Below are 26540 nucleotides of genomic sequence, written 5' to 3'. Positions count from 1 at the left end.
CCTGAGCTGCGCTTTGAGCCAGAGCCCCTGTTTAGACTCCTGGTTCCGAGGTTCCAGGTTCCGGGAGGTCCTGGCCCTGGATTTCCTCTTACTGGCCTTCTCTCACACATAAGGTTCACTGAAGAACAAACAAGGAGCTAGCATATCACTACAGGGGAGGTCAAGACAATGCATGGGGTGGCCCTTGGGCTAATGGGCCTGAGCACATCTCTCTGAGCAGCCTCCTGCCTGTTGTGTCCACAGGAGAATTCTTTTGGCTGGAGCCAAAAAATGCATTCGAGAATTTCCAAGAACCTGACATCGGCCTGGTCGCCCTGGCATTCCTCCAGGGCTCCTTTGCCTATGGCGGCTGGAACTTCCTTAATTATGTGACTGAGGAACTTGTGGATCCTTACAAGTGAGTCAAATGAGGTTAGCTCTTCTACTCAGTCTTAGGCCGCACGGGACCCACCTCTGGAAAAAGGAAACGCAGACTTACTTCTTGCCCCTCTCCAGAACATTTCCTGGTCTACTGTGAAGCCACAGTTGATGTCCCAGGAATTTGAACCATTTACCATCCACCCTGTTAAGAGAAGGGGAAGGACCCTATGACTGTCCCAGGGCGACTGAACGACCACGAGCTGTGCAGGACAGTGCGACAGAGAAGGAGCTATCATGGGATGTCTCGGCATTTTATCTGTTAGGAGCCAGGCCCAGCTTTATATCTTTAAGAAAGTAGGAAGGGTGCATAGTCCAGATCTGAGTCAGGAGATGATAATCAGGTGAAACATATTTCTAGACCTAAGGTGTTCCATTTCCTACTCCACCTGAGTCAGAACCTACCTCCCAAATAGAGGAACAGCCAAGAGACAGTAGGTCGAAGCTCCTGAAGTTCCCCAGCAGAACATTACCCTGATACAGGCTTCCCTCTGACCTCCTCTCCTTCTACAGGAACCTTCCTAGAGCCATCTTCATCTCCATCCCACTGGTCACATTTGTGTACGTCTTTGCTAATATCGCATATGTCACTGCCATGTCCCCCCAGGAGCTGCTGGCCTCCAATGCAGTTGCTGTGGTAAGAAATCGCTCAGGGGCCCCGACCCAGAACGCCAGTGTGGATCTGCCTGTTTAGCCTCATGGAATCCCACCTCCTCAGGCTGAAATCTGCATGCGTCCTCCCTCCACAGGGTATCTTCCAAGTGCCCAGGAGCAAACTAGTGGTGGGGTTAGTTCCAAAACAGCGACCATGATTGCCTGAGAAGTTGCCACAGAGTCTATATAGCCTTTCGTATTGAAATATCTAATGTTTTATGGAACAAGTTCACTGTCTCGTGTAAACTTGCAGATTATGGAAGACAGACTGGTTCACATGGAAACATGCACTGTACAAGGCACACGGATTCTCTCTGTTCTTCTTTTCTTTCTCTGGGAATCATGCAAACTCAGGCAAACTGATTGCTCTCATCGGGGAAAGCTGGATATTGAAGGGCTAAGGGTGTGATTCTGAAGCAAAGTGCAAAGCCCTGTGTTCCATCCACATGTACATATTCACACATAGACACCACACCCACACCCACACATGCACATGCACATGTACACACATAGACGCACCCACACAGGCATACAAATACACATAGATACACACATACACATGGGCATGTGCGCACGTGCATGCCAGTAAATAGTTCAGAAATCAGAGTCATTTATGCCCTTTGGACAAAGAGATCACAGAACACCTACTATCTGAGGGAGGTCCAGGAGTCATGCTGAGCCTTCATTTCGCTTCAGACCCAACACTGTCATGACATGTCTCATCTTTGAAAATAAATATATCCTGCCATGTCCTGTGGCCACCTCCTCCTAAAGCCAGCAGACTCCAGGCCCAGCAGGACATCTATTCTAGACACCAGCTCTCCAGGCTCATGCTATAAGCGTGACTCATAGAGTCTAGAAAGGGTTCATCCCTAAACTATATATGCACATGTACGTGCATGTGAAGTCTCATCTATAAATTCACAACTGTTTCTTTCTCAGCTAAAGAAATAGCCAGTTGTGCTGGGCTGTGGTGGCACATGTCTTTCATCCCAGCACTCAGAAGACAGAGGCAGGCAGATGCAGATCTCTGAGTTCGAGGCCAGCCTGGTCTACAGAGTGAGTTCCAGGACAGCCAGGGCTACACAGAGAAACCCTGTCTCAAAAGAAAAAAACAAAAACAGCTGGTCCTTATTTTCCTACCATCATGGTCTGCTTCTGTGAATTTGGGAAGTCTGACTAAGGGTCCATTTCTATTTTATACATGGGAAACTAAAGCCTGCACATAGCAAACCCAGGGCTGAGACAATAGCTCAGTGACAGAGCATGCGCTTCACACAAGCAAGGCCCTGGGCTTGACCCCAGCACTGAAAAGAATAAAGAAGTAAGTGTGTTGAAGGAGGGGGTAGGAACTGAATCTGACTGCAAGTCTGTGCATCTCCCTGTGCCGAAACATCTGTAGTGTGCACAGGGTTGACTTACAGCTCCTGGCCTCTGCTCCTGACCCCTTCATTCCCCCAGTGTCCAGTCTGAGGTCAGCTATAGGTCACTAAGCCCCTCGGTTTCCTCATCCACAAGCAAGGATAAGTGTTAGCTCATCACTGCTATCACCACCACACGCTGCCCCCTCAGCTAGCTAAGCCACAGCGTGTGTTTTGGATGTGTAGTTGCCCCTGTGGGATGGCAGTCTGGGCCGGGGCTCTCAAGATTAGCCAGAGAGAGTCAGCAGGTTAGGAGGGAGACAAGCACCCCGAAAGTGAAGAATAGACTGGAATGGGGGTTTCACCTCTTTGTCTCCATTCATTTCTTGTTTCCCCCCCACACCCAGACTTTTGGAGAGAAGCTCCTTGGGGTCATGGCGTGGATCATGCCCATTTCTGTTGCTCTGTCCACATTTGGTGGAGTCAATGGTTCCCTCTTCACCTCCTCCCGGTGAGTGCTTTCGGGGGGAGGGGAGGCGGGGGGGGCTTCCGGGACACTTTTCTGTCCACGTTGCTGTGTGTATGTGATGGACTTGTCTGTTACCAGGGTTCTGTGCAACCTTCTGATTGGTGGCTTTGTGGGAGCATGCATGTCAGTGTGGGTGCTAAGGGGGTCTTGCTGCTTTGGGGGTGACCTATGATAGGGGGCATGCAAGGAAGCTCACCTTGCTTTGGAAGAAACAGAGCTATGGTAGGCAGCAAGATAGCATCTCGGCTACTTTCATAGAGTGTCCTCTCCCCTTTGTGTGGACGTGGGCTACTACCAGCCAGAAAGAAACCCTACTTTGAAAGAAATCAAGAAGAATTCTTGTGCCTGAAACCTCTAGGTGTCTTGTGCCCTAGGTCTGGCCTCTCATGAATATCTGGAGCCAGACTCTACCTGGGAGAGATCCCTCGGAGTGTCCTGAGAAGGCAGGGATACTCCTTACTCAAGAGGCAGGTACAGTGGGAGGCCACAAGGCTCGAGTAGGGAGGAATACAATGGGAACTTTTGTCAGCATGAGAAACAGTAGCCAAACCCCAACCCAGAATTCCTTGGGAAGCCAGAACCATGAGTGGGCCCTGGAACCTTGCTCCAACTACCCAAGGGTCAGGCCCCTCCTTTATGACCCTTCCTGCCATCTCTGGGTGTACGTGTGTGGAAGGGCATTTGTGTGGCCCACAGGGCTTCTGTGCCCTAGGAACCTGGTCCTATTCAAAAGACGAGTCTTGGTTCAGTTGTCTCCCACGCCACCAGACACATCCCAGAGAAATTCTGATGAGATGAAAGAGACTGCCATGTTCCCAGGATCCAGAGCAGTCAAGAAGGAGTGTGAGTGTCACCTGTGATGGAGGGGAACACACACTCACCTGTAGCAACCTCGTGTGCGTGTTACACAGGAGCCGTGGCCACCTGGAAGCCCTGGCAGAGGGCGAGCAGTGGAAGAGCCCTGACCCATGAGACTCCCTGAGATCTGTTGGAGGAGAATGGCTGGCCACAGTCGCTTTAGTTTGGGGTTTGTCCCTCAGGCAGGCCACACAGTGGTCTGCATGCATGCAGCGTTAGTCATGTGCATGCAGGAGACGTCAGAGGTGTGGTCTCCTCACCCAAACCACCTCGGCTCACCGACTACTCTCTTCCATCCTTCCTTTCTTTCATTCTTTTTTTTGTCCCCAAGTTTGAATCGGATGGTCCTTGCTGAGCAAACTGGGAGTGTATGTGTGCGTGCGTGCGTGCGTGCGTGCGTGCATGGGTACGTGCGTGTGTGTGTGTGTGTGTGTGTGTGTGTGTGTGTGTGTGTGACTTAGTGTCATCATATTCTCCATTGTCCCCTAGTTGGGATTGTTTCTTGTAACATGGGGCTGTTAGACCTGGACAGTTAGTTATACTTGGTCCTGGCTGTACATAGAGAATATGCATGAGAGCCTGACTGTGTGCATATGCATGAGAGCCTGACTATGTGCATGGTGAAGCCCACAGAGCCCCCAGGTTCTAGTGCATGAGGCTGTGCTGGCTGGAAAGGACCTTAGCATGAAGAAGAGAGGGGCTGCATGTGTCTGCACGAAATTAGGGAAGCCGGCCCAAGTAGCTCATGGTGACACTGTTTATGGTACTCACAGCCACCTCCTGCACTTCTAGCCGCTGCTGTCACCACATTCTCCCCCATAGACAAAGCATGGAGTGGCAGTTCTCCTAGGCCGGGTGTGGGAGCATACACCTCCCATCTCAGCCCTCAGAAGGTTAGACCAAGAGGGCCAAGACTTCTGGGCCAGCCTGGGCTACAGATAGCAAAAGCCTGTACACTGTCACACTGTCACCTTCCTCTCATCCATTAGGTGGCTCAGCAGGTAAAGGTGATCTGAGCTTGACCCCAGGAACCCAACTCACGTGGTGGCAGAAGGGAACTGGCTCACACGAGTCATCGTTTGACCTCCACCAGTGTGCCACAGATAGCACACACACAAACAGACAAATATGTCGATACTCAAATGAGGTTCAGCTTTTTAAAGAAAACAGATTATTAACACTAATATGTAATAACTGCTGGCAGTTACACAATTGTTTTTGATGGTGGTGGATTTGGGGGAATTTTGTTCTGTTTTGTTTGAAAGAGGTGTAAAGAGAAAAGAGGGGAAAGGCTGCTTTCAGTGTTGTTCTTTCTGTGAGTCTGGGTCTCTTCTTGTCTTCCCCACTATCTCCTTCTCTCCTAAGGATGTATACTACCCCCATTTTTTAGACTTTTTTTTCTTCAAAGATTTATTCATTATTATACATAAGTACACTGTAGCTGACTTCAGACATACCAGAAGAGGGCGTCAGATCTCATTATGGGTGGTTGTGAGCCACCATGTGGTTGCTGGGATTTGAACTCTGGACCTTCGGAAGAGCAGTCAGTGCTCTTTCCCACTGAGCCATCTCGCCAGTCCCCCATTTTTTAGACTTTTAAAAATCGCTTTTTAATGTGTGTGAATTTGCCTGCTTGTATGTCTATGAACCATGCATGTGCTTGAATTGCAGATGGTTATGAGCCACCATGTGGGTGCTGGGAATCGAACCCAGTTCCTCGGCAAGAATAACAAGTACTCTTAACCCCTGAGCCAGCCCTCCTGCCCCCTGCCTATTGGTGAGAGGGGGTCTCATAAGGCTGGCCTCAAATGGGAAATCCCCTGCTCAGGCTCTGTGTGCTGGGTTCACAGGCACGTGCTATCTTCCCCACCTTAGGATCCCGGGTTTATAGTCTGCATTTTTGTTTGATGTCGTATTGTGAGCATGTTCTCACATAATCATTTTCTTCAGAAACATGATTTTGAGGTCTGGAGAGATGGCCCAGATTCAACTCCCAGCACCCACATGGTGGCTCAACCATCTGTAACGATCTGTCTCTCCTGGCCTTCACCGACACTGCTCAACACAGCATACAGACATACATTCAGACAAACACCGTATGGACACATGAAGTAAAAAGCCTAAAAAAAAAAAACATGATTTTTTTTTTAACTTCACCATTGTCCATCTTATAGATGTATCCTAATTTCTTTAACTACTGTCATAATTTTAAGCATCCAGAACCCTTGCAGTTGGGCTCCTGTCAGAGCCTTTTTGTGTGTGTGTGTGTGGACCTTTCAGCACCTCTCTATTAGGGTTTTTGGTATTTTAAGAAGGCTTCTTGGGGATAGAATGTGTATCTCTGTGGGTATAAAGTTTAGGTGCGATGTATATACAGTAAACTGCACAAATTTCAAGTGTGATTGAGAAGTTGTGACGGTTATGGACACCCAAGAAGCCACCACCCAGAACTTTTCAGTGTCCCTCAAAGGTTCCCGCCTGTGTGTTTCCAGCCCATGGCCTCTCTCTGATCTCACAGAAGCAGCTTGTCTCTGGATATGATAAGGATGCTGTGATAACGGCAGCGCACAGGTGGCTCAGAGCTGTGTGCCAGGGAATCAATAACCCTTAAGGACAAGAAGTTTCTTACATCAAGGAGAAACGCAGCCAGGTAGTGGAGTGGGCCATAACACAAGTATTAAGGAAGTAGAGACAGGAGGAACAGGAATTCAAGGCCCATCTTGGCTACAGAGAAGTTCAGGGCCACATGGGCTGCATGGGAATGTGTCTCAAAGAACCAACAACAAAAATTAAGAGCAGAGGAGCGGGGCTGGTGAGATGGCTCAGTGGGTAAGAGCACCCGACTGCTCTTCCGAAGGTCCGGGAGTTTGAATCCCAGCAACCACATGGTGGCTCACAACTATCTGTAACAAGATCTGACGATCTGACGCCCTCTTCTGGAGTGTCTGAAGACAGCTACAGTCTTCTTACATATAATAAATAAATAAATCTTTAAAAAAAAAGAGCAGAGGAGCTGATCCTGAGGCTTTGTAGACATGGGGTTGGGGGGAGGTGATTCAGAGTGACACCAGTTACACCAGTCTCCACGCGCCCCGGATCTGTGCACCCATCCATTGGCTGCCCCTGGTTTGCCTGTGCCTGCATTTGTGAACGTAGGGCCGGAGAGCGTGCACATAAAGGCAGGTTCCTAGCCGGTGGAGGGGGCTGCTGCGTGGGCCAAAGGAGGGCACGGTGAGGGTAGCCCGGCTTAGTGGTGCACAGGCTGTCCCAGGCTGACCGACTTTTCTCCCTGCCAGGCTGTTCTTTGCTGGAGCCAGAGAAGGCCACCTTCCCAGTGTGTTGGCCATGATCCACGTGAAGCGCTGCACCCCAATCCCAGCCCTGCTCTTCACAGTAAGGAGTGCCCCCACCCACACCCACCCCACACACACCCCCACGCCCCCACCCCACACCCCTGCTGCTGCCAGCCTTGTGCAGATCCTTCCTTCGCTTTGAGTGTAGTCTCTATTGGGAGTCACACTGTCTGCACATACATATCTGTCACCCTTCTGATCTAGTTCTGCATTTCATTAGGTAGCATGTGGCCACTGGCTTTATGAATGCCAAGGGCTATAATTAGGAAAGATCCTGAGTCTAAAACACCTACAACTCTCAGACTGATTCATTTTTCTCCTCCTATTCTCTTGGCTCAGACTGAAAAGACTTGGAATGCCAAAGACTCACAGACTCGTGTCTCTGCCCCTGGGCTTACTGGCACTTGCTACCACAGGCCACAGCTCTGAGCCTCTGCCAGTCACTGCACAGCTCACCCTTCCTCCCCAACCCCCCCAACTTCCTGCCCATGGTACTCTGTCAGTCTCTTGGAAAATGCCATTAAAACAAATCTAGTTCAGGGTACACCTGATAAGAAACACAGACAGGGGAAAACTCATAAACTGGAGGTGGAGAAGAGGCAGCTTTGAACAGGGAAGAAATGGGGTTTTAAAAAAAGAGCAGGATCTTTCAGAATAGTGGCTCTCAACCTGTGGGTCCTGACTCCCACAGAGGTGGCATATCAGATATCCTGAATACCAGATATTTGCATTACTATTCTTAATAGTAGCAAATTATACTTATGAAGTGGCAACAAATGATTTTTAATAATTTATTTATTTTATTTCATGGTGTTTTGCCTTCATGTATGCCAATGTGAGGATGTCAGGGCCCCTGGGACCGGAGTTACAGACAGTTGTGAGCTGCCATGTAGGTGCTGGGAATTGAACTTGCTGGGCCCTCTGGAAGAACAGTCTCAACTGCTGAACCATCTCTACAGCCTACAACAAAATAATGTTATGGTTAGGGATCACCATAACTTGAGGAACTGTAGTAAAGGGTGGCAGCATTGGGAATGTTGCAGATCACTGACTTAGAGAATCAAAAGGGAGACTTGTCCTCATTAATTTTTTCAATTAATTTTTATTTTCTTTTTGAATCTTGAATAAAGTTTTACAAATTACATTAAACCAGACATAGTGGCACACACCTTTCAATCCCAACATTCCAGAGGCAGAGGGAGGCGGATCTCTGAGTTTGAAGCCAGCTACTTAGCAAGTCCCAGGCCAACCAGGGCTAAGTAGAGCGACCCTGCCTCAAAACAACGAATACAACAACAAAAGTTGTCACCCAAGAGAGGTGATCAGAAGAAGTCAAGGTAGCAGAGCTCACTGGGAGAATTCCCGAGTGTTCAGGTGCAGCACGAAGGTCATCTTGATTAGGTAGTTGCAGAAGCAATGGAAGGAGATATTATTTTCCATGAGTCATTCGGCTTTTCTCAGTTCTGAGTTGTGATATTACCACTGCAAGGCAAATACAGGGAGACTCTGGCCTGGTCACCATCAGGTCTCACGGGAGAACTAAGCCTTGCATTCATTGGCCGCCACAGACTATCAGAGTGGAAGGGCTTAGATCATCCCGAGAGAGCCACAGAGATGATTTTGACATTGGAAAGTGACTTCCATTGAGAAAACCCCATAGTGTTGTTACAGGCTTACATGAGTTTGTATTTGTAGAATGCTAAGAAAACAACCTGCCTATGTTAGTGTTTAATCATTTTTTTAAAGGGAAAACTAAAGTAGATCACTCAGCCAAGAGAAAATGATGAAGATAAGAACAAGGCCCTACTTATCAGTTAACAATCTCCCTAAGGGTCAAAAGGATGAAAAGAAATAAATGAGCTTGAGCCATAATCAAAAGTGAAATATGGCAAGGTGAGAGATGCCCTGAGCCAGCAAATACCAGCACGGCCTACCCAGGTACCCACTCTCAATGATTCCTCCCACACCGTCACAACGGTTGCAGAGCCACATTTTATCCCTGTAGTAAGAAGCAGTTCTTAGCCAGACGTGGTAGCACAGGCCTCTAGTCCCAGCACTGAGGAAGCAGAGGCAGCTGGATCTCTGTGAGTTCGAGGCCAGCCTGGTTTATATAGCAGGTTCCAGGACAGCCAGAGCTCCATAGAGAGACCTTGTCTCCAAAAAGCCAGAAAGAAGTTCCTGGCAGTAAAGGTATAGTCCACCCTAGGCTACTGGAGGTGGCTGAACGTCCTCCTCTTGAGATGTCCACTATAAAATAGCACACCTGGCCTGGAGGGGAGAGTAGCCCCTAACCTGTGAGCATCTCCAGTGTCCCAGTGCCTTCCTTCTCCTTCACCTCAACAGTGCCTCTCCACCCTGCTGATGCTCGTCACCAGCGACATGTACACACTCATCAACTACGTGGGCTTCATCAACTACCTCTTCTATGGGGTAACGGTTGCAGGACAGATAGTCCTTCGCTGGAAGAAGCCTGACATCCCCCGCCCAATCAAGGTAAGAGTCCCTTCCCTTTCTCTACCGAATCTAGCTGTGATGCAGATTGAACCACCATGACTCTTGGCCATGTGTGCGGGGACAATTGTTTCCTTTCTTCACGTCTAAATCTTACACGATATATAGGTGGTTTTCAGGATTCTCTTATCTGCCCTGTTCCTTCATGATACTATGCCTCTATCACAAACTGAGTCTCCTTTTGTCTGCTCATAGGAATTCTAGCCGCTGGCCAGATGGGTGTCAAGTACTTCCTCAGTTGGTAGAGCATGAGACTCTTAATGTCAGGGCAGTGGGTTTGAGTCCCACATTAGGCACCAATATGTAGTTGTAAATATTTAATCTCAATCAGGAACTTGCCCCACCTTTGATCATTCAGTTCCCAGATAAAAGACACAAAACTTTATATTTATGACAAGCCTTTAATGCACTAGAATGGGACAGGTACCTACACTCTAAGCTATTAGTATCTACTTCCCTATAAATAACCCTGAGTTATAACTTGCCATGTTCCATGTGGGCCACTATTAACTTCAATTGGCCAGCCCTTGTGGTCATGATTTCATGATTCACCTACCCCATATCATCTTTTCCTCTCTCCACATTCTTCTCTTCTCCCTCCTGCTCCTGCCTCAGGCCCAGGAACCTAAACCATGCCTACCTTTCTTCTGTCCAGCTATAGGCTGTAGGCATCTTCATTCAATCAATAGTTTTAAATTAAGGAGAAAGGTTACATAGTATCACTTGATGTGTGTGAAAACTCCCTTGTCCCTGGGGGCAACCAGACCTTGGGGACCAGTATTTATTTAGAATTACGCAGTACATAGCAACAGACCAAACATCAACATCTTTCTTGAAGCTTTCCAGTCCTTGCTTTTCAAAGTCCCAGGACTAAACACAGGTTCAACAAACAAACAAACAAAAAACTGATACTGTTGGTTCTTCAATTGCTCAGAACAAGATAAAATTTAAGTTCTCTTAAAACTGGATAGAGCCTGGATCTATTCAAAGATCCTGTTCTAGAAACACAAACAAGATACTCCCAGAGTCTTCCCACTGAGAAGGAAGGACTCTCCGATCTCTCAGTTCCCCCCTGACATTATCACTGTCACTTTCTCCCACTCCTAAAACTCCTCCTAGAGTGAAGGGGAGCTAGATGGACTCACTGCCTTCTGAGGTAGGAAGGGAGGTAGGCAGCTGAAGCCCGCTGCCCTCGGGTCAGGAGCATCTAAGGTACCCAACACATGTGGTCAGCAAGAAGCCAAGCCTGTGTAACTGATGTTTCCTTCTGAACAGAATGCAGACCAGGCCCTAGTCTGCCTTATTCCCTCTTGGCTTTCCTGATCTCCTGGGACTAAGCAATTTTCCCTTCTCTAATTGCTTGAGAGAAATAGATTGAGGCTGATCCTAGTGTGGGTGCTAAGCATTGCTTTGGTGTATTCAAATGAGGCCTGGCCCAGGCATGGGAGTCCCAAAAGATCCAGATCATTTCCTTCCTTCCTCTCCTCCTCCCCAGGAGCCCTTTGAGTGTCCTCCAATATCCTAACCAGATTTCCAGCCCCTGGGCTTCTCTGCTGCCACGGGCATTTACATGAGGCATGGGGTCTCATCTGGCCTCCCCTGGGAAGAGCATGAGCAGTAAAGATCCCTGCTTCCCTGTCCCACTGCCCAATTTCACCAGCATCTCCTGATGCAGCACCTACAGGGGCCTGAAGTGTGGGATGCGAAGCTGGATGCAGCTCAGCCATTTCCCTCAAGGATGAGGGTGAAGAAGAGGGTACCCTCCTCCTGATGGACCCTAAGAGCCACATAACTCACAGTGCTTCTGTGTCCCACAGGTCAGCCTGCTGTTTCCCATCATCTACTTGCTGTTCTGGGCCTTCCTGCTGGTCTTCAGCCTGTGGTCAGAACCAGTAGTGTGTGGCATTGGCCTAGCCATTATGCTGACGGGAGTTCCTGTCTACTTCCTGGGCGTCTACTGGCAACACAAACCCAAGTGTTTCAATGACTTCATTAGTAAGTGGTGACCAGAAAGAGGTTCTCTTGGGAAGATTACATATAGCAGTCTGACTGGGGATCCATACTGGAATCAGGAAGCCAAGGTTCCTCCTTACTTGAGTCCACAGGGCTCACGATTCAGGACCAGGAACTATAGCTGTCTTCCAAAGACCTCTAGGGAGACACAGACCTTAGGCAACCTACCAGCTAGCCATCAGGAACCACTATAGGTTAGCTGGAGACAAGTAAAGACCCTAGAAATGAGGGCAAGCAGGCAGTGGGCACAGAGAAAGTGCAAGGCTAGAGTGTGGGTGAACAAGAGGCAGCCCTCAGAAAATGCAGGATATGGACAAGCTGGTCTCCAAAGTCACTTGCTACTCTGAGGTAAAAGATGAGATGGAAGAGATGGCCAAAGTAGAGCCCGATTGATGGGGCTGGCAGCGGTTATCACTTACCCAGCTTCTATATGGTTTCCTTCCTCAGAGTCCCTAACCCTAGTGAGTCAGAAGATGTGTGTGGTCGTGTATCCCCAGGAGGGGAACTCGGGGGCTGAGGAAACAACTGATGACATAGAGGAGCAACACAAGCCCATCTTCCAGCCTGCTCCTGTCAAGGACCCAGATTCGGAGGAGCAGCCCTGAAGACTGCCAGCCTTTAACTGGCCGCTCCTTCCTTCATCCTTTCTGCCCTGTATTCCTGCCTAGGTTCCCCCCAACACACACACACACACACACACACACACACACACACACACACACACACACACTACCGTAAGGCACGGGTGAGTCCAGGGTGTACGCAGTAAGACATTCTAAACAAAGACCCTGACCTTTGTACCCAAAGAACCAACCTGCTTCCAGTACCCAGGCCCACGGTCAAGGTCAGTGCACCAGGGCCTGNAGATTCGGAGGAGCAGCCCTGAAGACTGCCAGCCTTTAACTGGCCGCTCCTTCCTTCATCCTTTCTGCCCTGTATTCCTGCCTAGGTTCCCCCAAACACACACACACACACACACACACACACACACACACACACACACACACACACTTCTGTAAGGCAGGGGTCAGACCTGGGTGTCCACAGTGAGACATTCTAAACAAAGACCCTGACCTTTGTACCCAAAGAACCAACCTGCTTCCAGTACCCAGGCCCACGGTCAAGGTCAGTGCACCAGGGCCTGCACACACCCTAAGGTTTAGAGGAGAGCGGAGGTGCCATCAGTACCCTACAGGGCCCTTCCTCCTGGGCCCATGCCCGTTAGGTGCCTCTAAGAAACCTGGGTTCGCTACTATTTCTTCTCCCTAAGCCTGAGCCCAGGCAAAACTTCCATTGGAAAAACGGAGCAGCCCCCGCAAGTTAGCTGGGGAAGACAACTCAGATTGTCACTGTTAAGTCAGCTGGAGAGACTCAGATGTGGCTTCATTCTCCAGGGAACCAAAAGGCAGAGGGTTCACTTCTCTTTGCCTTCTTCTCCACACTGTACTACCAAGACTCCACTGCCCAGCCTTGACCCACTACCCAGAGAGTTCACTTTCAGGAAGCCTCCACCCCACTGAGCTAAGGACCAAGAAGGAGGACTGCCCCTCCCCCAGCTCTAAGCCAAGCGTGTGAAATATATAGGGGAACGCTCAGACTGCAGAAGCCAAGCCCTGCCCCACCCCTGCCGCTGCCTCCTAACCCCTTGTGGTGCCAAAGCTCCCTGAAGCCAGAAAGACTTCTTCTATTCAGTCTAATAGACAACTCTCTCTTAAGGGCAAAGTGACTCTGCTCCTCCCTGTCCCCCTGTGAAAGAGCAGTCACCCTCTTATCCCAGCAGCTCTTCCCACCCACAGCTCTGCCTACCACCCTCACCCCTTTCCTTCCCTGGACCATGGCTCAAGGACCAGGTATGAAGGATCCCCAAGTCCTTCAGGCCTGAATTGGAGTCAAACCAGCCTTAAGTCATCTCCCATCCAAGAACTGGGCCTAAAGTGCTCCCAGTTTCTAACCTCTAGGACAGACCTGATGTTAAATCCTTCCCTGGAAGGAAGGGTGCTTTCCCCCTTCCAGGAAGTGCTCGGCCCTCACCCTGGGGAGACCATGTTGGTGGGGGGGGGAGGGGAGAATGTTTTCTGAAGGCCAGTTCCTCTCCCCTCCCCCAACTCAAACAACCCTACCACGGGTCTGCCATCCCATCTGGGACAAGAGGACAGAATGGCACTGACTTTAGAGACCTTAGAAAAACCCCTTCCGGGAGAGCTCCTGGCCTGTGCTCTACAGGAAGGTGACAGTGTCTGCCTTCTCCTGACAGCCTCCACACCTGATATACTTGGGACAGGATCCTTTGATCACAAGGCAGAACCCTAACCCCGGTCCATCTACTCAAACTGGAATACCCAGGGACCTTTCCCTGGCCCCTGCCAGCAGGTCTCCCAACTTCCCACCTAGCTCACCCTACCCCTAACTGGTGAGAGGCTGGGTTTGGGCTGAATCATGCCCTTAGGAATACAATCCAGGCAGGCTGTGGGGCCTCTGGGGGGGCCAGGGACCACCCTCTACCCCTTTCCTCTCATTCCTTCAGCCTGTACCTGCCCCCTCCTTGAATTGTTGTCTCTCTCTCTCTTTTTTTTAAGTGGATGCCTTACTTTTTGGATAACTATTTTTGAAGCTGGTGTTTCTATTTCTTTTGGATTTTTTAATGTATGGTGGTTTGGGGGCAGAGCTAGAAGCTTAATAATCTGTCACTGAGTTCATTTAGGTTTTAATTTTTATTGGTTTGTTTTATGGAGTATTTTTCTTTTCATGTAATAAAATTTTAAATGGAGATGGAGTGATGGAGTTACTAATCATAACCAGATAACGTCTGAATCGGAATCCGTGGGCATTTTTATTTAGTCCAGAATCCTTCCAGGACTGCATTCCTAAAAGTCCTGATTGTCACCTTCCAGCTGGCCTAGGGATATGGAGCCTGTACCTTCTCACGACTATCGCTGGTCCCTTCTGTTGAATCCTGAAAGGTTACTGAGTTCCCACTCCGTGTGCCATCCAGAAATCCTGCAAAGGAAGTAGGAAGTAAAGCTCATCACTGTCCAACCGTCAGATGGTGAGACGTGGGCCAGGGATCAGCACCAAGCTGAGTCCAGGAAGGCAAAGATGAGGGTGATAATCCCAACACCTGTCAGGAAGGGCTCTGTGCACTGTGGAGAGAGCCCCGGAGGGTCCAAGGAGCCTGCTCCACCCAGCTAAGCAGAAGCAGCAGAGAGCATAATCGCTAGGAGGAAGATAAGATGAGTAGGAATGGAAGAAAAAACAAGGAGTTGAGGTCCATGCGCGCGCTTGTGTGTGTGTGTGTGTGTGTGTGTGTGTGTGTGTGTGTGTGTCCCCGTCCGTCCACACACATGTGCATGAGCACCGCAGCACTTGCATAGAGGTCAGAAAACAACTTGCAAGAGTTGGTTCTTTCCATCATGTGGGTCTCAGGGACAGGGTTAAGTTTGGCAACACGTGCTGTTTTGCTGGCCCCTAGGAAAAAAAATTGTTGGATTAGTTACATGAAACAAACACATTGACTGGTCATGGTATGCCTTTAATCACAGCACTTAGGAGGCAGAAACCCGTAGATCTCTGTGAGTTCTAGGCCAATCTATGTGGTTCACATAGCAAGTTCCAGGACAGCCAGGGGACCTCATGGTCTTTTGGAAAGTCGATGGGATTTGCTTCTGCCCCTCCTTTCTGGGCCGCCCTCCAGGAGCTTCTCTGGGGTCACTGTCATTCCAGAGCCAGCTCTGCTGACAGACCTGCAACCCATGTGGAGGAGGTGGGTGGACAGCAAGACGCTACCATCCACCTGGGACACCTCCGCTCCAAGTCCTGGCCTGGCATTAATGCTCATGCTTGCGCCTGTCCTTACTCGAGACAGGCTGGAAGCTTGTCATCCTCAAAGGCTCTGTGCCAAGATGGCAGCCACTGAGCAGAGGGCACCAGCCACAGAGCAGCTGTGTGACCTCAGACAAGTCGCTTCACCTCTTTAACCTTTTAGGGTTGCCACTTGGGTAGGGTTGGACTATCTCTCGATGTCTTCATTTTCTAACCCTTGGTTATCCCAAAAGCAGAGGGTGACAGTCTTTAATGGATGGCTGCCCTGCAAGCCTCACGTCACCTTTTGAAACCCCCATTTCCTCTCTCTGGCCTCACGGAGTCTCCTCCTTGTTGCCCCCATTCTGGTGCAACCAGGCCTCTCAATTCCCTCTTATGTAATGGAGACACTTGTCCCCATATAAGGTGGCACCCGCTGATCTTTCAGCCTGCTTAGATGGCAGCAATGGGTCTCTTTATGAACGGCATGCATTGCTTCCTAGCCTCTGCCTTTTCCCTGTCTTAGTCTGGGCAGTGACTGCAGTGCTAGAAATTTCAGATGTCTTGAGTTTGGACAATATTTAGACACTTTGGGAACATTTTAGAAGTCATTAAGTCATGGCTGCTTACTTGTTTATTTTTTGCTTCTGCTTTTATTCTGTGTATGTGCATACATGTAAGAGGGTCAGGGGTCTTTTCTTACCTTTGATACCACGTTGGTCCTGGGGCCCAAACTCCAATCAACAGATTTTGTGACAAGCCATCTCCAGCTCACATTTACTTATTAATATACTCATACAACAGGTCTTTCTGATTATGGCGCCCAAGGACTTCACCAGATTTAACGGAAATAACGAGTTTATTACTGAACTTTGCAAGTCATCACAGTTTCCAATAATCTTTGTCCCCTGTAGAGTATTTACTTACGTAGTGTCACGCGCCTTTAGCCTGAAAATTCGGGAGGCAGAGCGTTGGAAATTGGTTCTAATGCTTTGATTCAATCGGGAAATCTGTGTGTCCAAATGCTAAAGGTCCTTGTCTCCAAATGGTTTTTGATGGATCAATAAAGATGCCAGTGGCCAATGATTGGGCCCAGGGTGGGACCCAGAGAGGAACAGAGAAGAATTGCCATGACTCAAGGAAGGAGGATGGGACATAGGATCGGCAGGAGAAAAAGTCAACCAGCCATGTGAGATTTCAGGTGAGTGACCACTGGCCACTTCCCAGATTAGGCCTGGGGGAGCAGGGGGAAGATTTAGAAGTGCCCAGCCTTTGAAGTAGCCAAGGCATTTTTAAAATAAGCTAATGTGTGTGTGTGTATTTCATTTGCAGAACCAAAGAGATAGCTCGTAGGCGAGTGCACACATGCGATCCGCGGGGAGCACAAAGCTGTATCCACAAACTCACTGCTACAGCAGAGACAGGCAGATCTCTGAACTCAAAAAAGTGCACTGGGTCTCCCGGACCTAGAGTTATAGATGGTTGTGAGCACCATGGGTAGGTTAGGAATCAAACCCAGGTCCTCTACAAGAAGAGCAAACACATTTCTCCAGCCCCTTTTTGTTTTTGAGACAGGATCTCACTGTGTAGCCAAGGCCAACCTCTAACTCTAGAGGCCAGAATAGCCTTACATGCACAGAGATCTTCCTGCCTCTGCCTCCCAAATCCCAGAATAAAGGTCTGTTCCACTATACATGGCTTGTTTGTTTTTTAGAGAAAGGATCCCATTCTGTAACCTAGGCTGACTTCAAACTCATAGCAATCCTTCTGCCTCAGTGTTTCATGTCCTGGGATTTGTGAGACATCAGGCTTGCCTTTAATTTTAATTCAGGAAATGGGGTCCCTGTACTTAGTAGTTTTCGGCCAACTTGACACCAGCTAACCAGAGAGGAAGGAACCCCAATTAAGAAAATGTGTCCATGAGAAGGAGCTGTAGACAAGACTGGAGGGCATTTTCTTAATTAGTGATTGATGGGGGAGGGCCCAGCCCCTCAGGAGTGGGTCTTAGTTCTATAAGCCAGGCATGGTGGTGCACACCTTTAATCCCAGCACTTGGGAGGCAGAGGCAGGNGGATTTCTGAGTTCAAGGCCAGCCTGGTCTACAAAGTGAGTTCCAGGACAGCCAGGGCTACACAGAGAAACCCTGTCTCAGAAAAAAACAAAAACAAACAAACAAACAAACAAAAAGAAAGCCGGCTGAGCAAGCACTGTGGAGCAGGACAGTAAGCAGCATCCTCCATGGCCTCTGCTTCAGCTCCTGCCTCCAGGTTCCTGCCCTGCGTGAGTTCCTGTCCTGGCTTCCTTCAATGAAAAACAGTGATGTGAAAGTGTAACCTAAATAAACCTTTTCCTCCCCAACTTGTTTTTAGTCATGGTGTTTCGTCATAGCAATAGAACCCTAATTAGGACAGAGGCCACTGGATGGAGATATGTCTCAGGAGTTAAGAGCAATGACTGCTCTCCAAAGGTCCTGAGTTCAATTCCCAGCAACCACATGGTGGCTCACAACCATCTATAATAGGATCTGATGCCATCTTCTGGTGTGTCTAAAGATGGCTTATATGCACAAAATAAATAAATCTAAAAAATAAAAAAAAAAAAAAAAAGAATACCAACTGCTCTTCCAGAAGACATAAGTTCAATTCCCAGCTCACACATGGCAAGTTGCAGCTATCTATAATTCCAGTTCTAAGGCATCTAGCACCTTCTTTTGGCCTCTGAATGTAGCAGGCATGAACATGTCATGCAAACATAAATGTAGACAGGATACCATACACATAAAGTGAAAATAAATCTTAGCAGGAATAGTGGCACCTGCCTTTCATTCCAGCTCTTGAGAGGGAGAGGCAGGCAGACCTCTGTGAGCCCGAGGCCAGCTAGGGCCACACAGAGAAACCTTGTCTTAGAAAAACAAACAAAAGAAATCTTTTTTTAAAAAAATTCAAGATCATCTTTTGTTTCTAAGGAAATAGAGGCTACTGTCGGATTCATGAGACTGTCTCAAAAATTTTTTTAAAAATGGGCAAGAAGTTGCAGCTGCAAGGGTGCCTGCCATTGAGCCTGACAACCTGGGCCCAATTTTAGAAAGAGAAAAATCATCCCCTGAATGTTTTCTTTGACCTCTCCAGTGCTCTGTGGCACTTACATAAATATAATGTGATTTTTTTTTTAATATTTATAAAAGTAGCCTGGGGCTAGAATGATGGATTAACAATTTAGGGTTCACACTGCTCTTACAGAGAACCAGAGATCAGTTCCCATCGCCCACATCAGATGTCTCAGAACTGTCTATGATTCCAGCTCCAGGGGAATCAATGAGAATACTTGTGCTCATGTGCACATTACACCCATACACACACATAAAAAGATAGATAGATAAATCTATAAATAGATAAATAAATAAATAAATCTTTTTAAAAGTTGTATCCCTTGGGGCTGTAGACATGGTTTGGGAGTTAAGAGCACTGGTTGCTCTTCCAGAGGTCCTGAGTTAAAAATCTCAGGACCCACATGGTGGCTCACAAACATCTGTAATTGTAGGTCCAATGGGATCTGATACTGTCTTCTGGTGTGCAGATCTACATTGGGACAAAACAACCATATACATAAGTAAATATATCTTTTTTTAAAAGCCGCATCCCAGCAAAAAGAAACAAAGAAAGAAGGAGGAGGAGGAAGAGGAGGAGGGAGAGAAAAACAAGAGCCAGAGACCACAGAACTGATAAGGTGCTTACCACCAAGCCCAACAATCGGAGTTTAGTCCCTGAGATTCCCAGGGCAGAAGGTGAGACCTGACACACACAAAGCTGTCCTCTGAAATACCTACCTGTGAGGCAGGAGAGAGGCCTCCGTGGCTAAGAGGACTTGCTCTTGCAGAGAACCCAGGTTCAGTTCCCAGCACCAACAGAGTGGCTCAAGCATCTCTAACTCAGTTGTAGGGAATCAGACCCCCTCTTCTGACCTTCCTGGGCACCAGGCACACACATGTTTGCACATGCATACGTGGTAGACAGAACACCTACACACATAAAATCCAATTTAAAAATCTAAACAGAAAAAAAAAAAAAAAAAAAAGTCCCAGTCAACAAGAGAGAAACCATGCCTGGGACTGGAAACCTAGCAGACTGCCCGGGGCAGGTGGGGTCATGAATCTTGAAGGAGAACCTGTAACATTATACAGACTAAGTAGGTTGTATTCACGTATTAGGAATATATAGATCAACAACTGAGGAAAGAGAGGCCAGGGCTACACAGAGAAACCCTGTCTCAAAAATAAATAAATAAATAAATTAAATAAAATAAAATCATAAATAAATGTGCAAAAAATTTTTAATCCAAATTTATTTGTTTTGTTTTTTGGTTTTTGTTGTTTGGTTGGTTGGTTTTCAAGATGGCTTTTTTTCTCTTTGTAGTCCTGACTAGCCTGAAACTTGCTATGTAAACTAGGTTGGCCTCAAATTCATGGAGATTCACTTGCTTCTGCCTCTCCAGCCTTAGAATTAGAAGCATGCACCACCACACCCGCATAGGTTTTCTGTTATTTAAAACCCAGATTTTTTAAATGCTTGTCATCGTAGGGACTTAGCCTACACTGAGTCAGTTGCTTTACATACACTATCGTTTTGAAAGTTTAAACAATCTCATAAGACAGCCATTACTACTGCCATGTTACAGTCAGATTAAGTAGCTTGACCAGGGTCAGAGAGCTGATGAGTGACAGGAACCAGATTTGAGTCTAGTTCCCCCTCAGACTTCACAATCATTCTTAGCTTCTGCCCTACAGGGAATCCTGAGGCAGTCCTGCAGAGCCGCCTGTCACACGCCACTGAGATAATAGACACCCATTGTTTTAGTTAATGCAAACAGGTAGCCACTGCAGTCGCAACAGGAAACTGGTCCCGCTGAGCTAGGGAAGGCTTCTTCCCCTCCTGAGTAAGAACCTCCCATTCTTTAGGTGGCTTTGCCTTCCCACCTTGTTTCCTCCTTTCCCAACCCCTTCTCCTGCTTCCCTATCTACACCCTATCTTCTTAAGCCTCGGTTACTAGGTAACGTTAACTTCAGCCTGCAGGCAGCGCCAGTCCCCGCCACCGGTCCGGACACCTGCATCGCTTATTTCACTGGGACACAGCTGCAGACCTTCTCATTTCCTGCTGGCTTTATCTCTGCACCTCCCGCGGGGAACTGAACGTTACCTTGTAACTCTCCCTTTACCCAAGGCAGCCAGCTAGGCGGAAGGAGAATCCCTGAATCATACAGCAACACCTACTGCAACCCTCCGTCCCCCGAACAAGCCAGCAGTCTTTTCAGAAATCAGTAAGACATCCATCCCCTGGCGCAGCTGTACAGCTCAGCCTCTCCTCCTTATTTTCCGTGTGGATAAAATTAGGATAAAAAATACCGCTTTACCTCCCCCTCCTTGGCTCACAACAAAATGGTCAGCATGAAAAAGTGCATGTTTCATCGATTGAAAAAAGCTTTACTGTGTCAGATGACACAAGGTCCACCCATTATCGTTATTCCACAGTCAAAGAGGAGACACAATTTCTCTTTGAAACAGGCGCTGGCACCAATTCTCCTAGCCTTCCACACTACCGGCAACCTGACTGACTGAGAAGCCCCAATCTTGTCTATGCTTCTTTTTCCTGCTTCCCTGAACAGAGCGGTCAGGACTGGTGTCAGAGTTGAGAAAGACTGCCCCCTGCTGTCCACCTGATTCAAAACCATCGCGGACTCGAAAGTATAGAATTTGGGAACCAGTATTGCCACCTAGTGGCTAATAGCGTCAGGTCACCAAACTGAAATCTCCCAGCCTTGGTACCTATTTGACAAGGGACCTGTAGAGCAAAGAGCACAAATCGCCCCACTATTTCCGGTGCTCTGTGTCGATGATACAGCTGGCTCTCCCCCTGCCCGGCCAGGGCTTTGGAGGGAAGCATATTTTGGACATACTTCAGGCTGTGCTCAGAGCACATGGGGTGGACTTTGGAGTTGAGATGGGATGGAGGACTCGAGGGTACTTTCTCTGACTTGTGGACAAGTCACATTTACAGTTTTGTTTTAGTGTTCAATGACATACATATCCTATCGAAGTTTACCTCCACTGTGACCCCTTGGAATACCCAGCTTAGAAACTGTTCCTATTCTTAGGGGTGGAGAGATAGTTCAAGGGTTCAGAGCACGCACTGCTCTTCCAGAGGACCTGAGTTTGTTTCCAGGCATTCACACTGGGTGCCTAACAACTGCCTGTAATTCCAGCTCCAGGAGATCTGATATCTCTGGCTTCCCTGGAAGTGTGCACACACACCACACACACCCACAACACATACCACACATACCACACACACACACACGCACGCACACCACACACACATGCCACACACACACATAACACACACATACCACACACACAACACATACCACACACAACACACACACATACAACACACACACAACACATACCACACACACCACACACACCACACACACACACACACACACGCACACCACACACACACCACACACACCACACACACATAACACACCCACACCCAACACACACACACAACACATACCACACACAACACACAACACACATACATGCACCACATACCACACACACACCACACACATACCACACACATACCACACACCACACATACACTCACACACTTTAGAATAATGAAAATAAATTCATTTTAAAAAAATTCTGTCCCTCCTCCTAGAACGTATGGCGGCACACGTATCAACTCAGCTCCATGGAGGCTGAAGCAGGAAGATGAGAGTTCAAGGCCAGCCTAGGCTAACAGGGAGGCTCAACCAAAAAAACAAACAAGCAAACAACTGAAAATGACACACTTCTCATGTCTCTGTGTTCTTTTCTTGTCACTAAATCCAGAACCCTTCCTGAAGCAGAGCCACAACCAGCTGGAGAGAGCAGGGAGTTCCCGAACAAAAAAAGAAAAATGAACTTTGGGGGTTAGTAGAAGATCGAGAAGGGCGGGCAGGCAGCTACCGGCTTCTCCTCCGGACCCCGAAACAGCCCCAGGAAGAGATGAGGACAAGAGAGAAGACTTCTCAAACCTACAAGAGGAAGTGGACCCAAGAGACACGCACTAGAGGTCAGAAAACAGTCATGCAGAAGGAAAGTGACAGAGTTAGCTGCTCTGTCTGAGCTCCAGAGCCTGCACGCAGCTCAGGCCACAGGAAGCAGGAGGCAGAGCCTCGGGCCAGCGCGGGCGGGCGGGGTCAGCCCGAGCCGCTTTCAGGGTGAAGCAACTGGGACCTCCAGCAGATCCTGTCTGTTGGTTCTGAGGCAGCAGCTTGCCTGGGCCTGAGATACAGGGCTCACGTCTTGACCAGAAACCTCAGCTATGTCCCGGCAGCCCCGGACTGTGCCAGGTCTGGAGACATGCGCACGAGCCCTGTGCAAAAGACCTAACCAAAGACCCTTAATAGCAGCACTCTGGAGGCAAAGGCAGCCTGAGCTACATCATGAAACCCTGTCTCAAAACTAGCAAATGGCCGGGCGTGGTGGCACTTGGGAGGCAGAGGCAGGTGGATTTCTGAGTTCGAGGCCAGCCTGGTCTACAGAGAGTTCCAGAACAGCCAGGGCTACACAGAGAAACCCCGTCTCAAAAAAAAAAAAAAAAAGAATAAAATAAAATAAATAAAAATAAAAATAAAAATAAAAAACTAGCAAATGGGCATACCCGTACTAGGGCCAGGGGTAGCTTAGTCCTAGAATCTGTTACTACTTCCCAAACCCTTCAAACAATGATGGTCTACACAGAAGACTGTCTTGGAGGTGGGGCTACAGAAGGAACTGACTTAGCTCAGGGTAGGTGGAGTTCAGGACTTGGGGGGACAGGGAAGAAGATGCATCAAGGGAGGCGTTTAGACCAAGTTGGCACTGGGGGAGTGCTTTGTCTATTGGCTCTGGCTTGGCGCCTCACTCTGCACAGGTCTCTTTGGAAGTCGGAGGAAGACAGACATTCAGAGAAGCTCCTCTGGGCAAGGGATTGGAATCCCTTGAACTCACAGGGCAAGAAGGGGCATTTTCTCAAACAGCAACTTCTGGACTGTGGCTGGGACCTTCGCAAAGAGCGCCCTAACTGCTAAGCACCCCTCCCTCCGGGGTGTGCCCTGCCCCTCCCTTAGTCACACCAAGGAGAGAGAGGAAAAGGGAAGAAAGGAAGAGGCATTGAGTACAGAAGGAAAGGGAAGCAGAGGAGGAGAGAAGTCACGTAGGAGTTGGTGACAGAGAAGACCAGAGAGGACAGAGCTAGGGCAAATCTAGGACCCGGGGAGATCCAAGAAAGGGCAGGCTGAGCATCCCAACGAGCGAGCGCCCCCAGCACAGGACCCAGGGGCGGGGAGCCAAGGGGGCGGGCCGGCCATGTCCCACGGGACCTACTATGAGTGTGAGCCTCGGGGTGGCCAGCAGCCACTTGAGTTCTCAGGGGGTCGAGCTGGGCCCGGGGAGCTGGGGGACATGTGTGAGCATGAGGCCTCCATCGACCTCTCCGCCTACATCGAGTCTGGGGAAGAACAGCTACTTTCTGACCTCTTTGCCATGAAGCCAACGCCTGAAGCCCGAAGCCTTAAGGGCCCAGGAGCCCCGTCGTTTCCTCACTACCTGCCGGCTGACCCTCGGCCATTCGCCTATCCCTCACACACATTTGGCCCAGATAGGAAGGCTTTGGGGCCTGGCATCTACAGCAACCCAGGGAGCTACGATCCCAGGGCTGTGGCGGTGAAGGAGGAGCCTCGTGGGCCAGAGGGCAACCGAGGCACCAGCCGAGGCAGCTACAATCCTCTGCAGTACCAAGTGGCACACTGCGGGCAGACAGCCGTGCACCTCCCCCCGACCCTGGCAGCACCTGGCCAGCCCCTGCGTGTCCTCAAGGTAAGACCAAGGTAGCTCTCCCCGCTTCTTCCCCCAGGGTGGAGCAAGGTGGGTGGATGAGGGAATTCTGACTACTGGGCTTCCTAACACTTGTTTGGTGCTTCTCTGTGAACATGACCTACCCCAAGGCCCTGTTTCCCGACTCTGTGAATCTATTTCTTAGAACTCTACTGTGTCCTGAAGACACTTGTAATAGCTGCTCTGCCCTGACTCAGGCAGGACCAGGTTTCCTGCTGTACACTATACCTCTTGTTTCTCTGCTGCCTGCTTCTGGATGAGGAAATATGGCTGACTAGAATTTTAGAACGGGAGACTTATTACAGACAAACCAAAGGAAAGAGAATAATGAGAGCATGAAAGAAAGCTTTGGTCTCAGATCAAAGACTATATGCATCTGGGTTACGGTCCTTCACAGAGGCAGGGGGATGGATGCCTGGGAGATCGAAGCAGCCTGGGAGCCCTGTATCCCTTTGAGGCCTCACATATGCTCTCGTTGCTGGGTTTCCTGCTTAGCCTTCACTCTGCCTCCTGGTGGAGCCTCACCTCTCTGTCCCCCTTACCCTCCAGGCCCCCGTGGCTGCTGCTGCCCCTCCCTGCAGCCCCCTCCTCAAGGCACCCTCCCCTGCTGGCCCTTCACATAAGGGCAAGAAGGCAGTGAACAAAGATAGCCTGGAGTACCGGCTGCGACGCGAACGCAACAACATCGCGGTGCGCAAGAGCCGGGACAAGGCCAAGAGGCGCATTATGGAGACCCAGCAGAAGGTCCTGGAGTACATGGCTGAAAACGAGCGTCTGCGCAGCCGTGTGGACCAGCTCACCCAGGAGTTAGACACTCTGCGCAACCTCTTCCGACAGATCCCTGAGGCTGCCAGCCTCATCAAAGGTGTCGGGGGCTGCAGCTGAGCCTGCCTGGCAGACTGTGGGCACCAGACCCGAAGGGCCCCGCCCACCCTTCTAGGTCCCCAGAATCCTGAACAGGCCAAGCCTGAGACGGAGATCATGGACAACGGCAGCCAGTAACTGGGAAGGTCGGGACCAAATGATTCTGTGGCTGAATAAACTGCACTGTGACCTGATGCTGGAGCTGTTCACTGGGTCTTGGGTCTGGGCCTGGTGGGAGGGGATACCCATGGAAGACTGCAAGGGCAGAGAATACATGTGGCTAGACCACATAGTCTGGACTCCATGTCCAAATGAATGCCTAGAAATACTAACATGCTGCCAACGGTTGGCTCTGTCCATCACACCCTCCAACCGAGCCTCAGCCTTTCTCTCTGCTTCTCTGTCACTTCACCTCCATGTCCACTTGGTCCTTTGTACATGGAGTGCCTGCTTGCTACCACCACAGTGCATGCCAGTGTCTAGAGCAGCCTCTCTGCATTCTGCCCTGAGAGAATCCTGGGGCTCCGGTGACCCCAGTGCCACATGGCTCCAGTGCCAGGCCCACTGGCCTTGGACCTGCTCTCCGACTTTAGGCCTCGGAGCTCATTTCCCAGGTGACCAAGGGAAAGCTTTCTGATGGCTCTGCCATATTTGATCCAGCATTCTGCCTCTTTTCTTGTTCTACATCCTCACTCCCATCTTTATCCTTCATCCCCCAGGCCACTGGAGAAGGTAAGCAGAAGAGAAATCAGTTAGGATCTGATGTATATGTGAGAACACTGACCCCAAGGAAGCCAATGATGAGTCAGTCTGCGCCTGTGACCACCCCACACTTCAGGTGGTTTCTTTCCTGGACCCAGGGAACAAAACTGTAAAGTAGTGGAGGGCATCATCTTGCTGTCTCACTTTGAACCAGTTACCTCTCCCTTCCATGCCTCGGTTTCCTCATCTGCACAGGAAGAATCTGAGTGCCTAGCCCGCATTGTTACTTTCACAGAAAAATGGAGTTTGACATGTGGTGAGCATGAGTGTTCGTTCCAGTTCTATTTTGCTAAATGCAAAAAGACATCAGTTATCTAAACTTCTCATTCTGCAGGTGAGGAGCCTGGAGCCTGTGTGTGTGTGTGTGTGTGTGTATGTGTGTGTGTGTGTGTGTGCGCGCGCGAGTGTGTGAGAGAGAGAGAGAGAGAGAGAGAGAGAGAGAGAGAGAGAGAGAGAGAGAGAGGAGACGAGAGAGACAAGAAGAGACCACTAGAAT

At 49.2% G+C, this 26540-nt stretch overlaps 2 protein-coding genes across 5 annotated transcripts in view; both read left to right on the top strand.

The window, feature by feature from the left end:
- Slc7a8 (solute carrier family 7 member 8) overlaps positions 1 to 12648 on the top strand; it is a 57337-nt gene extending 44689 nt beyond the window's left edge. For 2 of the 4 annotated variants that reach the window (XM_021203587.2, XM_029541742.1), the window contains 7 exons: positions 244 to 397; positions 931 to 1054; positions 2840 to 2943; positions 7116 to 7212; positions 9516 to 9665; positions 11501 to 11678; positions 12144 to 12420. In XM_021203587.2, coding sequence (XP_021059246.1) covers positions 244 to 397; positions 931 to 1054; positions 2840 to 2943; positions 7116 to 7212; positions 9516 to 9665; positions 11501 to 11678; positions 12144 to 12301 — 965 coding nt within the window. In that variant the 3' untranslated portion in view covers positions 12302 to 12420. Of the gene's footprint in view, positions 1 to 243; positions 398 to 930; positions 1055 to 2839; positions 2944 to 7115; positions 7213 to 9515; positions 9666 to 11500; positions 11679 to 12143; positions 12421 to 12562 lie in introns of those variants that run through there. The other 2 variants (XM_029541741.1, XM_021203588.2) reach the window with 2 other exon arrangements.
- Positions 12649 to 23674: 11026 nt separating this feature from the next.
- Positions 23675 to 25479, top strand: Cebpe (CCAAT enhancer binding protein epsilon). Its single transcript, XM_021204089.1, has 2 exons — positions 23675 to 24400; positions 24968 to 25479. Exons 1-2 carry the CDS (start codon positions 23891 to 23893, stop codon positions 25301 to 25303), a joined length of 846 nt encoding a protein of 281 aa, XP_021059748.1. The 5' UTR covers positions 23675 to 23890; the 3' UTR covers positions 25304 to 25479.
- The last annotated feature ends 1061 nt before the right edge of the window (positions 25480 to 26540 follow it).

The sequence above is a fragment of the Mus pahari genome, chromosome 8 (assembly GCF_900095145.1).
Source record: "Mus pahari chromosome 8, PAHARI_EIJ_v1.1, whole genome shotgun sequence".
Lineage (NCBI taxonomy): Eukaryota > Metazoa > Chordata > Mammalia > Rodentia > Muridae > Mus > Mus pahari.
The sequence above is the reverse complement of the archived record's forward strand: the minus strand, read 5'-3'. Positions and strand labels throughout refer to the sequence as shown.